The sequence below is a fragment of the Pteropus vampyrus genome, unplaced genomic scaffold, assembly GCF_000151845.1.
Source record: "Pteropus vampyrus isolate Shadow unplaced genomic scaffold, Pvam_2.0 Scaffold137, whole genome shotgun sequence".
Taxonomy (NCBI): domain Eukaryota; kingdom Metazoa; phylum Chordata; class Mammalia; order Chiroptera; family Pteropodidae; genus Pteropus; species Pteropus vampyrus.
In genome coordinates this window covers 4,453,290-4,466,344 of record NW_011888918.1, presented here as the reverse complement: position 1 = coordinate 4,466,344, position 13,055 = coordinate 4,453,290, and the positions used below count along the sequence as shown (strand labels likewise).

General features: G+C 48.8%; 2 protein-coding genes across 2 annotated transcripts in view; both read right to left on the bottom strand.

Moving 5' to 3' along the window:
* SLC6A12 (solute carrier family 6 member 12) overlaps nucleotides 1-6,863 on the bottom strand; it is a 24,309-nt gene extending 17,446 nt beyond the window's left edge. Inside the window, exons 1-3 of the mRNA XM_011367839.2 lie at nucleotides 6,845-6,863; nucleotides 4,893-4,977; nucleotides 2,623-2,901 (exon numbers count right to left, since the gene is read on the bottom strand). Coding sequence (XP_011366141.1) covers nucleotides 2,623-2,842 — 220 coding nt within the window. The 5' untranslated portion in view covers nucleotides 2,843-2,901; nucleotides 4,893-4,977; nucleotides 6,845-6,863. The remainder of the gene's footprint in view (nucleotides 1-2,622; nucleotides 2,902-4,892; nucleotides 4,978-6,844) is intronic.
* A 5,825-nt stretch (nucleotides 6,864-12,688) lies between these two features.
* SLC6A13 (solute carrier family 6 member 13) overlaps nucleotides 12,689-13,055 on the bottom strand; it is a 38,103-nt gene continuing 37,736 nt past the window's right edge. The window contains 1 exon segment of the mRNA XM_011367838.2: nucleotides 12,689-12,811. Coding sequence (XP_011366140.1) covers nucleotides 12,689-12,811 — 123 coding nt within the window.

Sequence of the window (13,055 nt, the reverse complement as noted above, 5' to 3'; positions counted from 1 at the left end):
TGAACCACTGACAATTGGGAAACTCAAAATTTTATAAAACTCTCTTTTGGAATGAAGCATTTCCTGAGGATGATCTAGTTTGGTGACTCCCTGCTTTTTCATAACCAAAGACATTATTAGATCCATAACTTCATTTTTTCATCCCCTTTGAAAGATTTTTCTCTATAGAATTATGTATTAACTAATAATTAATTACTGGGTAATTAACTAATTATTAATTAATAACCAACTGACAACCAATTATTAACAATTAATGAATTAATTAATATGTTAGTAAAAACTATATTTAATTGCCAACCAGGGCTGTGGTCAGCTTGAGATAAACCATATTACCACAATGAGTTAGTACAATTCTAGCCCAAAGAAAAAAAACTGACATTTGGGTCAATCTGTGAAGTAGTGTTCCCACATTAAGTTGTTTGAAATAAGGAAACTAATTCCTGGACCTTCGTTACTACCTTCCTAGACCCCCGAAGACCAGTGGCCCCAGATTTAGACCCCTGACCTCTCTTAGCCCCTCATGTTAAAGGTGAAGGAAGCTTGATAGAGGGATGGCAGCCTGTCTTCTCCAAGTAGTTAGTTTGGGACAGAGCTAAAGTGAGAACACAAGTGACAGAGATGAACGCAGATCCTGCACGGTAAATGGAATCTGGTACTGCCATTTCACAGAAGACCCGGGCTCAGCCTCGTGTCACTATACACTGTCGTAGGTGCTCGTCTCTCTACCACGCTCCACGGCCAGTACAGAGGCCACAGCCACAGCTGCAGCCACCAGGCAGGACAGAGGCAAGACGCACACTGGAACCCAAAGCCCTGTCTCCTGGGCCCTCATCCTCCCTCCTTTTCAGATGGCAGGGCAAGATGCATGCAGCGATGTGAGAGTCAGTGAACATATCTTCCAGGGCCTACTGGTACCCCAACCAGTTCTGTGGTGTTGGGTAAGTCGCTCAACTCTGTGACCCTCTGTGTCCTCCTCTATGAAATAAGAGAGCCCGGCCTCAATCATCCTTAGCTCTAACTCTAACATCTTATGTGTCTATGACACTGTGGCCTGGGACAAAGAAAGAGGTCACCACCTCTCTACTCTTTCTTCTTGCCTCCCCTCCCCTCTGGCCCAGCGTTAGTTTCCCACTCCCAGTCTTGGCTTCACAGCCCTGGCCTGCCCAGGAAATCCCATTTCTATTCCTTTGGAGTCATGTTCAAGCAGTTTGTAATAATAACTATAAGTTTCAGAACACAGAACAAACTAGATGCTCAGTAAATATTTGTCAAATTTGGTAGATGCTCAGTAAATATTTGTCAAATTAAATATAGGTAGTGCTTAGAAAGATTTTCTAAACAATGGTTTGTATAAATGGGAATGTTTCTTTTTACCTTCTGGAATGTTTCCAATATTCACTACAAGCGTATATTATTTCCACAAGAAGAATACAGGTATTTTCCATAAGGCAAAATGAATCTGGCCACTCACAAATAAATTCCTAGAAACAAATTATTTCATTTATATGAAACATCCCAAAGAGGTGAGTCCATATCCACAGAAAGGAGATTAGTGATTGGCAAGGGCTGGTGGGGAGATGAAATGGGGAATGACCATCAACAAGTACAGGGCTTCTTTTTGGGGTGATGAACATGTTCTAAAATCATTGTTGGTGGTGGCTGTACAATTTTGTGGATATACTAAAAACCAATTAATTGTAACTTAAAAATATTATTCTAGCCACTTCCTGGCATGCCCCTGCTCATTTTTTACTACTAGTGCTGAAAAACGATGTTCTTTAATTTTAAAAAAATTGTAGACAAGATAAACTCATTTCTCTAATCGAAATTCTTCAGTGGTTCCCGTCCCCTTCAAAGCCCTGCTACCTCTCTGATCTCATCTCCGTTATTCTCCCCACCTGTCATTCCCCTCCTCGCTGTTCCTCAAACGTGCCAGTTGCACGTTCACTCCCAGATCTTTGCACTTGCTGTTCCCTCTGTTTGGAATGTTCTTCACCAGTTATCCATCCATAAGAGTTGCTCCGTTACCTCCTTCAAGTATTTACCCAAATGCCGCTTCCTCAACAAAATCCTTCCTGGTATCTTATTTCACATTTCAAATCCCTCGCCCCCCATCTTGTGACCAGCATTCCCTAGCCCTCCTCCTGGCTGTGCTGCTCACCGTTCCCCTCATCACCATCTGACATATCCCATGTTTTACTTATTTGTCTGTAATCTGCCACCCTTCACTAGACTATAACACATGGAATATGTTCTGTTTTGTATCTAGGACAGTGTCTGGCACATGCTAGACCCACAATGATATTGGTTATATGAATGAATGAATCCTGTCAACAAGTGACATTTCTACAGAGTAATAAAGGAGCTTATTTAAAAATCAGATTCCTAGGTTCTGCCGTTGCCTCATTTAATCGTCACTGTAGCCCTGCGAGGTAACATCACCATTTCACACAGGGGGACACTAGTGCCAGTGATGGAGCTGGAACGCAAAGTCGAGTCCTCCAACTCCATTCTAGCCTCCTTCCATTTTGCCACATTGCCCAGGTAGGAGGCGCCCACATAGGCACTGCCTGGCTGACAGGCTCAACTCTCCCCACCACGCCTACCTCAGAATGAACTCACCACCTCCATTTTTGTAGCAGAGATAGGGAAACCTCCAGACATTGCCCAGCCCAATGATCTCCCCGGCCACTGACAGCACAAACTCCATCTTGTTGGTCCATTGGCCCCGATCCTTCACCTGGTCCTTGCCTTCCTGGTCCAACTTCTCTCCCTCCTCAGGGAACCAGGAGACCACAGGAGGCCCATCTTCATGGACTGCCACTTTTCTGTCCATAGCCATGTAATGGATTGGGAGGCCACTGAGCTGAGAGTAGACCAGGTTGTTGAGAGAGGCGCAGCCTGGTGAGAAGAAAAGAAATGAGCTGTCCAACCTCAACACATGCCCCACCATCCCTGCTTTTCCTATCCTAATCTTTCTATCCTAATCCGCTTTTTCATTACTGTTGGAATATTGTTTTAATATTGTCGGACTATTGCTTCTCTTCTGAAACGCTCAGTGACATTTATACCTAAAGTTACATTTTGCTCTTCTGACTCTGAGAACAAAACTAGGGACCAAATCATTTTGCACATGGGGAAATTTTGGCCTTGACAGATAAAGTGATTTGCCTAAAACCATTTGGGAGTGGATTGGGATTAAAAAGGTCCCTGGGGCCTTTTACTCCAAGTCACTTTTGATCTTCATAGCCGGCCACCATCCCTGCTGTCCTGTCTGTCCCAGTTCCTCAGTACCCAGTGAGTGGCATCAGCTTAGCCTCCAGCCCGCAGGCCAGAAGGGATCAAAGGCTGCCAGAGGTCAAAGGACAGGCGTGGCTCAGGTGACCACATGGTCTTCCCCTGACCAGTCGTGTGCTCATCCCTGTACCAGGGTGATTGGTCAACTCAGAGTAAACATGGGAGCCAGCTAGCCCTAGGTATCTGATTGGGAGGGAAGGGGAAGGTGGGGCCTCCAAACAAGGCCAGGTGAGGATTAGGATTGGTGCCAGGGCTAAGTGAACACTGGCTCAAGGAAACACTGGTTCTTTTTCTCTCTGTTGTACCTCTGTCCTGAGAACAAGAAGGTATCCTGGTGGTAGAAGGAGTCATAAGAGCAATTCTCACTTGGGTAGTAATCATTTTCCAATCAAAGCGGCTCCTCAAGGGAGACCCGGAAGTAGTTGCATATCATGGCAGGTCACAGCCCTTCCCAACTCCCTGCCCTCCTAAAAAGCCCAAAGCTCCCTGGACTTCCAGAAAAATGATGTGGGCCACTCTCAGTGTAACTCTGCCCTCTTGTTGTCCATTTGTCAACTGCCAGGAGACAAATGACTGCAAGGTAGTGTTCTATCCAAAATCCCTATTTGCCTTCCCCTCCCTCCCCCCTAACCCCCACGATCTCCCTGAGGCTACCTCTGCCTCTGTTTCCAGTGAGCTGCCAGGAGGGAGTGTCCAGGCTGCAGAGGGAAGCACCCACCCACAACTCCTCGCCTCAGAAGGGCGTTGGGGCATCAAAGTTACCCAGAGCCACCAAGTGCTCCATGCTCTTCCAAGGCTCTAGAGAAACATAAGGGATCCTTTTTATTAAAAGAAGAGTCTGTGTTTATTTGTTGATCCTTTTAACCCAGGCAACGGCCCAAACCCAAGTTGGTTAGAAAGGTGTGGCAGGAGCCATTTGAGGTTATGGAAATTTTTGAAGGTGACTTGGAGGGTGCAGGTTATCCCAGGAATGAGAAAGCATGTCAGGGTGAAATTCCAGTATTGGCACATACTCAGGGGCTTCCACTGCAAGCTCAGCCCAGGAGGGAAGGTGAGGAGAGAGGTACCCAGTGGAAATCAGAGGCTGAGGGTGGAGGAAGGAAAAGGAGACAACTCCAGGTTCAGAATAAGCAGCAGACCCCGGGGGACCTTGAGAACCAGAGCCCAGGTTGAAAGAACAGGGCAGGTTGGCCCCAGAGGAAAAGTTGGTGATACCTGAACAAACTGTGGATGCTGCTACAAAGTTGGGGCTGGGATACCTTGAGGAACAGCCTCTGAATCATTAAACAAATGAATGAATTGATGAATGGATGAATAAATGAATGAACTAAAAAAAATTGATGAAAAAAGCACCAAACAGGAAACCCAAGTTCTAGTAATAATAAGCAGTTAACATTTAAGTAAGTGCTGTCCTAAAAACATATACATCTTTATATACATTATTAAATTTTATCTTTAGAAAAATCTTTGAGATAGGTATTACTATTAACTCCATTTTATAAAGGAGGAAATGAAGCTCAGGGAAATTAAGAGCAAGAACTAATACTTAGCAGGTGCTCAGTAAAACAATTTTTTAATAGTTTGAATAAACTTACCAATACAATAAGTGGTGGAGCCGAGCCTCTAACTTGCTGCGTGACCTTGGGCAAATCACACTTTCTCTCTGAGCTTTAAGCCTCCCTGGAAGAGAGAAGGATCCTTGCTCAATAGGGGTGTTAGGAGGGCAGGGGATAAAAATAAGATCCATAAAAGACAAGGAGAGATTATTGCCTTTGCTTGCCAAGCCATAGGTTAGCTCAGCTCAGGGGGAATCCGAACACAAGAGTCGCCAAGGGGATGGTCAGGAGACAAGCCTTACTGTTCCCAGACCAGATGCAGCTATCTCAGGACAAAGCTGTCCTCAACAGTTGGAGGAGGCCAGACCTGGTGGAGAAAAGGAGTAAATGAAGGGAAAACCAGAGGTGAGTGTGGGATGGGGAAGCAAATCTCAGAACTCAATTTGGGCACAGGGTTTGGGTTGCATTGCAGATAGGAGAAGAGAGAGAAGAGAACATGAACTGATGAACTCACACAGAGGTGGCATGTTTTTTTTTTTTAAGTTGTTGGGAGGATCATAACTGATGGATAAGGATGAAAAACAGAAATAGCAGAACGAAAGCAAGAGAATGTGAAAAGGAAAGCTGGCCCAGAGCCATGGAGAATGAAAGAGAAACAGGCTTAACTTGCAGCACGTGGAATTCAAGTTATATTCAGGGAAGAAATGTCCAGGAGGATGTTAGACATAAAAACAAGCCGTACAGAGCTCTCCTTTTGAGATTACTTTTAAAACCCTAAGGACAGCACACCCTGTCCTCCTGCTGCCCTCACCCTGCCCCCACTATGCCCTTCCACCCCAGCCCGTTTGCTGGCAATTGTTAAACTGTCATCCACTCAAGATGACTTCTAGAGATCTCCCCCTTCCTAAGAGTTCACCCCGGCTCTGTCACTTCTCTAGCCCCTAGCATCACCTTCCCAGGCTGCCCATCTGTTCTGCTAAGCTGGCACAGGGTTCGGGGGCATGGAATGGAGCTCACTATACCTCAGTGCCCTCCAGAAGCAAAGACACCAGCACCCACGCTGGGCTGAGCGCTGCCCGTTAAGGAAATATTCAAGAGGCTAGCAAGTCCACAATCAACTGTTTGCAGGAGCTGGGCATGTGGGTGGAAGCCTGGCCAGGGTCTAGCTGAGGAGCAAGTATAAAAGTGCTGCTCCCCACATGCTGCTGGGAGGCCAGCTCAGCCCCAGCACACTCTCCAGTCCAGCACAGGAGTGGCCCAGCCCCTGGACACAGGGCAGAGAACACTCCAGCCCCCGCTTTGGCCCACACCCACATACCAGTTCTCATTTCCATACACATACTGGTACCATTCCCGTCACGTCCCTTTGCACACACATACTTGTGTGCACTGCACCAAAACTGGCTCCTGTCTAGTCCTTCACATCCTGGGGGCTGCTTGGCTTGGCTGGTGGCCCCCTGTGCCTTCTGTCAGCACCCTCATTACCCCCTAAAGGCACCAGCATGCCTATGCCTCCACGACCCCCGAGCCAGGGAGCTTCCTCCTTCTGCTCTTTTGATGCGAGGAGGGCAGGAGCTCCTTCACCTACGATAGCTAATTGCAGACCACCGGCCTTCAGGGATGGTCGTGGTTTCTCCTCTCTGCTCTTTCTGTCACCTTGCTGGGCACTGTCTGCTTCCCTCTCCCTCTCAGTCAGGTGGTCACCCCCTCTTTCACTCACTCCCCGTGGCTGTCTCCCCATCTATGGACTTTCCTGCTACCCAGGCTTGTCCCCGAGCAACTGGGATGCTGTAGGTGGTGAGGGGGAGCTGGGGTGACACCCCTTGTTCTAAGATTCCTGAACATCAGACTTTGCTCCGGTCCCAGTGCATTGCACCACAGACACACACAATTAATCCTACAGTCTCGCCTCCCAGTTCTCATCCTCGAGTGCCTCTGAGGACTCTCTCAGAGACTGCAAAGATAGATCCAGCCCTCCACCTCCTGCTCACCTCAGCTCCTGATCCGGCTCCTGTAGTCAGCTCAGCTCCATGCCTCAGGTCCCAGGAGAGCCCCAGGGAAGCCACTAAGAGAATTAATTGCCCACAGACGGACCTGAAAGGGAAACTGTCCTCCACCTTCACTCTTTCTCTTGTCCTCCCAGCTCAGAATCCTATCCGATCAGTTGGCCTGGGGCTCCCAGACAGAAAGCGACTGGTGTGTGTGTGAGTGTGTGTGTGTGTGTGAGTGAGTATGTGTGCATGCCAGTGTATTGGGAGGTGAAGGAGCAGAGAAATACCACATGCAACAGGAGGGATTGAGGTCAAAGTTTGTGAATCAGGATTACGACATCCAAATTCAGGAAGTCGAGTCCTTTGTCCCCAGTCCCCCACCCCCACTCACTCCCACTGTGGCCCCTCCTGCCCTCTCAGTGGGCGCTGTCCCAAGAGGACTCCTCCAAGCTGAGCTCAGAGACTCACATTCCACCTTCTCTCTCCTCCTTTCGTTCCTTGCCTCTTCCCCATTTCCCCTTCTCACCTTATCCCCTCCTGGTGCCCGTACCAGCTCCTTCCAAGGGATGAGCCGAGGGGGATGCCCAGGCAGAGGGCAGCCCTTTCTTAACCAGAGCAGTGGAATGAAGCCACCAACTCCCAGGCTGAGAAGTGAGAACCTCAAAAGGGGTGTTGGCCTCAGTGACAGAGCATGGGAGGAGGGTGAATCACATGCTGGAGTTTTCCACCAAGTACCTGCCCCTCTGTGGTTTCAAGGCGGACTCTGGACCTTCACCAGCACTACTCTTTTCCTTGGGATTTTCCTAGAGAAAGCGCCCAGAGCCCAGTCTAGAAAGGACACAGGTTTGTAGTCAGACGGACCTGAGTTTGAACCCCTCCTCTTGTCATTTACCAGTTATGTCAGCTAGGCAAGGGTTGAGCCTCAGTTTATCGCTCCATAAAAGATAGATAATCATACCCACTTCACAGAGTTGCTATGAGGGCTGAAGACAATGAGGTAAATTTCTTAGGATAACAGGTGTCTAAGGGGAGTCGTTGGTGTTTGCTATGGGTCCTCTAGAAGCAGGGGCTGGGCTGATGAGGTGCCTGGTTCCAGGCAGCATAACATTGCCCTGGTGACCTCTCAGCACTAGGGCACACAGCTTGATTGCCTGGCAGCTATCAGTGGTGAACTGCGTTGACTAGATGTGTGTGTCTTTTGTTATGTGCCCAATGAGCTTATACAGGACAGGATCCTCATCACTATTCCTGAACATGGCTTCACGAGACCATTCATTCAGAACAGCTACTGTCTTTTTCAAGGCAATGAAGATGCTTCTTCAGCCCTAGGTGGTGTGGAGGAGGGGAAGTTGTGGGGAGAAAGGGAAATTTCCCTTTGCATGAGTTTCCCCTTTGTATTTCAGAACTTCCTGGCAGGGCTGGGTGTGAAGTGAGAATGTCTGTCTGTAGTTTTCCATCAAGCACCCCCCACTTCTCATTGTCTCTCAGGCCCCTCTCAGCACCTCCTGTGGGGTTCTCCATCAAGGAAAAGCCAGAACCAGTCTGTTTCCAGACCTGTGCCTCTGAGAAAGCAGAAAGTGAGAAGGGGGTCAGCTCAGGCAGAGCAGGGCATGACCCCAGCCAGAACTCACACTCCAGTCAATTCCATGCTCACCTGGGATGGTGTAACCTGTACTGCTGCATCTGCCCTGTCCCGCACATTGGGCCACCCTGTGTCAACCATGGAGATTATTGCAGAGGGGACACCAAAGTTCATAAGAGTACCTAGATGCAGCTATTCCAGAACAGAATACGCAACCTCTCCATGAAGGGGATTTAGAAGAAAGAGAGTCAGATTAGGCAGAGGGTGAATTTCGTAGGTCATTCATTCATTCGAAAATTTTTATTTCATGCTTACAATGTGTCACCCTTTCTGCAATAACCTGGGAATACCCACAGTCCAGCTGTCTTGCCACCTCTTTTTCATCTCGTTTGACCTTGCCTCCCTTTAACTTTCAGCCCTCCCAAACTCAAGCCCACCCCAACCCCACTGCTTCCAACTCCCATTGGGCATTAGACCAATTAATAAACTCCCAGAAGCCAGAGACCCACATCTGTGCAAAAGGTAGAAATACCTAAATTACCTGGACAGTCTACATAAGACGGGGCTGTTTCCATGCTGGTAAGATCCAGAGACAAGATAAAATATGGTTAATGAATCAGTTATTTTGCTGTAGTGAGAACCGTGAATCCCATAGAATCTTCTCATCTCTAACCCCATGCCTGCTTTTAGAGTACCTGGCATAGAACCTATTTCCTGAGCATCTAGCTCGGGCTAGGTGCTTTGCATGTTACCCCATTTAATCCTCACAAGAACCTTGAAATGCAAGAATTATTAGCCCCGTTTTACAGATGAGAATATCGGGGCAAACAGAAGTGGTGTGTCCTAAGGCCATACACTGGTAGATGAGGAAGCTAGAATTTGAATCTGGGCCTATTGGCTCCAAATATCTATGCTTGTTCCAATGCAGCATTCTGTGCCCAGACCATGACTCTAAAGAACAGGAGTCACATTTCAAAATTCTCTGTTTCTGCCTCTAGCATTTAATATAGTGCTGGCTCAGAGTAGGCACTTAATGTTTATCAGATGCATGGATGGATGCAACTTGAGAGGAAAAAGCGATCCCAGTCTTCCCTTTTCTGGGAGGACATTGCTCTCCCAGGACCAGGCGGTAGGTAGATTGGGGCTTGGAGGACTTAGTCCTGATTTTCTTGGGCAACGTTGCTGGTGCCGACAGGACAATCAGCCCACAAGAGGCAGGGGTATTTCAGGGCTAATTCTCCCTCGCCTTCTAGCAAAAGAGCCTAGCTCAATAAATGCATAGCCTTCTTTCTGGGGCCCAGTGTGACCTGATGCCAAGGACTAGGAAGCCAGAGGACAGCAAGATTGTCTCTGAACTCCCTGGCTTCTCTGTTTTATTGACAGCCTAATGTGGTAGGGCTGGAACCACTGGAAATCAGATGGATTTGCTTGATGTGCCCCCAGGGCAGCTCTTCCTATACCCTCCACTGGTCTTCAACAATACAATGCTGTATTATTACTCCCACTTTATAGAGGAGAAAAAAAGATCAGAGAAATTAACTTGCCCAAGGTCACAGCGCTAGAAAGTGAGAGGATAGGACCCACACAGGACAACCACTAGCCTTTGTGAAGGAGTGTACTCCGCTGACGGTGGTGTGTCTGAGCTTGTGCACATTTTTCTAAAGATAATGAAGTGTGTCATGTGTCTGTGTCCACATGAATGGATCTGATACATGTGCCAGGCGCAAAATATGAAATTCGAGGCTCCAGGGAAGCCTAGTGAGCTTGGTGCCTGATCGGCTACTTCCCTGTGTCCAAGGGCCCAGTTTGTAAGTCTAGTTTCCCCCGCTTCTGCTTTCTCCCTTTAGCTCTCTCTCGCCCCAAGGCTCTCTGCCTTTCTTTTCTAACAGGTGTGGCCTCTAGACAAGAGAGGGCTCCCCTTCCTTTGTCTTCTTCCTCTGAGAACTGCAGGCAGAGAGAGCAGATGGGGCTGAGCATGCCCCACCCCCAACCACTTCTCCTGTAGCTAAAACCAAGTCTGGACATACCTGCTCCCTTTCGCCACAGTGACCCAGGCTTTTCTCTCATATCTCTGCCTGTCATCCCCCTGGGCTGTTAGATTCCCTTCGCCACCTACCCCCAACTGGTTTAATGACCTCAGGGCTCCTAAACCCATTACCTCGGTTGAGCCCTACAGCAAACCTGTGGGTGGCTAGGGTGCAGTTATTATCTCCATCTGAAAAAAACAAAGACCTGAATTCCAAGTAACTTGCACAAAGATGCACAGCAAGTTAGAGGCATGTCAGTACTAGAACCCATATCTCCTGATTCTTAGGCCAATGAATTCTTTTCACATTATAGTCCGCTATTAATAAATCTCCTAAATAGGACTCAAATCAACATGACTGAACTGCCTACATCCCTTCCTAGGTCTAGCAGATTCTTACAACTTGGATCAGATGAACGGAGAGTGAGTCAGATAATACGCCCTCAGAATGGCCTTCCCAGACCACCTAACCTAAAGCATCGGGTTTCTTTTATAACGCAGTTATTCTTTCTTATAGCACTTTGTTCTTTCCTTTCACAGCATTTGTCAAAATTTGTTGCTGAAGAAACTGTGTCTATTTTCGCTCTTCATGTGTCATGAGCGTAGCACAGCACTACATAGTAGGTGTTCTGGGAATATTGTCAGATGGATGGAGATGCCAGGTGTGTGGTATCTCGAGTTTCAGCACGTTTCTCTAGCAGATGTATTGCTCCTACTTTAGGACTGTGATTGAGCTGGCATATGTGGGGCATGCCCACCTAGTCATGGTCCAGGAAGGAGCAGCCAAGTCCAACAGACAGCAGGGTTGCTTTCACTAATTCTTATAAGCTCTCCTAAGAACAACAAAAAATCAAAACCTAAAGACTGGCAATGATTCCAGCACATTTTCCCACTATCTAACTTGTAAAAGAAAAAAGAAAAAAAGAACTGAGAAAACCACCCAGGGAACGCCCTGCACCCTTCATCTGAAGCTCTAGGAACCACCAGATGCTCCCCTGGAACAGCACCAGAAGAAAACCAGCAGGACAGAGGTGGGGACACAGGCAGCTACCAAAGCCTCCACATGTTCAGGGAGAAAAGCAGTTGTGTGAGTTCAGCCACTTAAACACACACACACACACACACAAGCACACACGCATGCACGCACGCACACACACACAAATACATGAGCCCCAGATCCACACACCGCTCAGAGGTAAGGCTGCTGAAACACCCCTGTAGGGTCCTCCATGGCCATGCCCACTGACCTCAAAGTAGGACAGGCCCAGCCTGGGCCCTCCTTGCAGCCAACCCTAAGAGTTCACGCAACTCAGGCTCTGATAGCCAAATCCATGGTCTGGACAGTGCTACCCCGTCACGGCCACGTCTGGCAGGGCTGCATCCAGCATCTATCCTCTTCCCAGCACCAGTGAGGAGGTCCTGAGGAAGTGGGGTTCCTCTGCTGGCTGAGCCAGGATAGTGCCCTGCTCGCCCAGTGCTGTTGATGCCTGCCACCTCTGGGCTGCAGTCACTGCTGTCTCTCTCTTAAGCCCCTTGTACCAGGCCCTGGGCAGGCACACACAGACACAAGTTGGGCAGGTGGGGTCAGGCAAGGACACAGCAAGGGAAATATGGGCAGAAGAAGCCCAAACACTCTTTCCTCTTCTTTTCTCTAGCTCAGGTCCCCTCCTTCATTCTTCTCTCCATTGCCTTTCCTATTCCACAGAGCAGAGGAGGAGTGAAGGGACTCTAAGAGAAGTATGGACAGAGGTGACACAGACCCCCCTGGTCCAAGAGTCCGATGATAGCGGCTTTCGGCTGGGCCCCATCACCTTTCTCCCCGTAGCAATCCCCTCTACTCCATAAGAACTCAATGAGGGGAGAAAAGGAGGGGGAGGGGGTGGACCTTAAGCCACAACTTTAAAGTGAAGAGGGAGTCAAGGCAGCAAGATGGAGGGGCAGGAACAAGGCAGAACTGCCAGCAGTCAGTGGGAAGAACTTGGATTTAATGGAATGAAGGTAAGAGGGCCCAGAAGCCAAATGGACCTCTCAGCCCAGCCGCCAGCCCTCTTGATACTGGCATTTCACACCTGTTTAGCCACCCCTGGGGCAGGGAAGTTGGGGTGGGAAGCACCCAGCTCAAAAGGTGGATCCCCTTTGTCTTATCTACCCCCGAGGGACAGAGGGACTGGTCTGCCCTCCTCTTCTGCAGCTGTCCCCAAGGCCAGGCCTACAGGCAGTGTCCAAGGGTCTGCCCCTAGCAATGAGACTCGAGTTCTGTTAGTCTGAGAAGCGATGTCCTGGGTGTGGCAGAGGCAGAGGGTCCTGCTCGGTTCCGTTGAGCCAGGTCCTCAGCTGGGCACACAAGCTGGCGAATTCTCTGCAAAGAGAGTTGAGGTGGCTGCCATGAGGTAGAATGGGGAACAAGTCGGCCAGCTTCCTGCATCACCAATGTCTGCCTGCCTCCCCATACGGAAACGCGCCCTCTAGGTACCAGGCCCACAATCACAGCTGGCTCCAGTCTCCATGTGAGACTTGTAAGCACTCGCCCTGTCCCCTCCCTGATCCCCACACCAGGCTCACCAACCCTGTGCACTAGCTTCTACCCTGGCAGGCAGCCATCT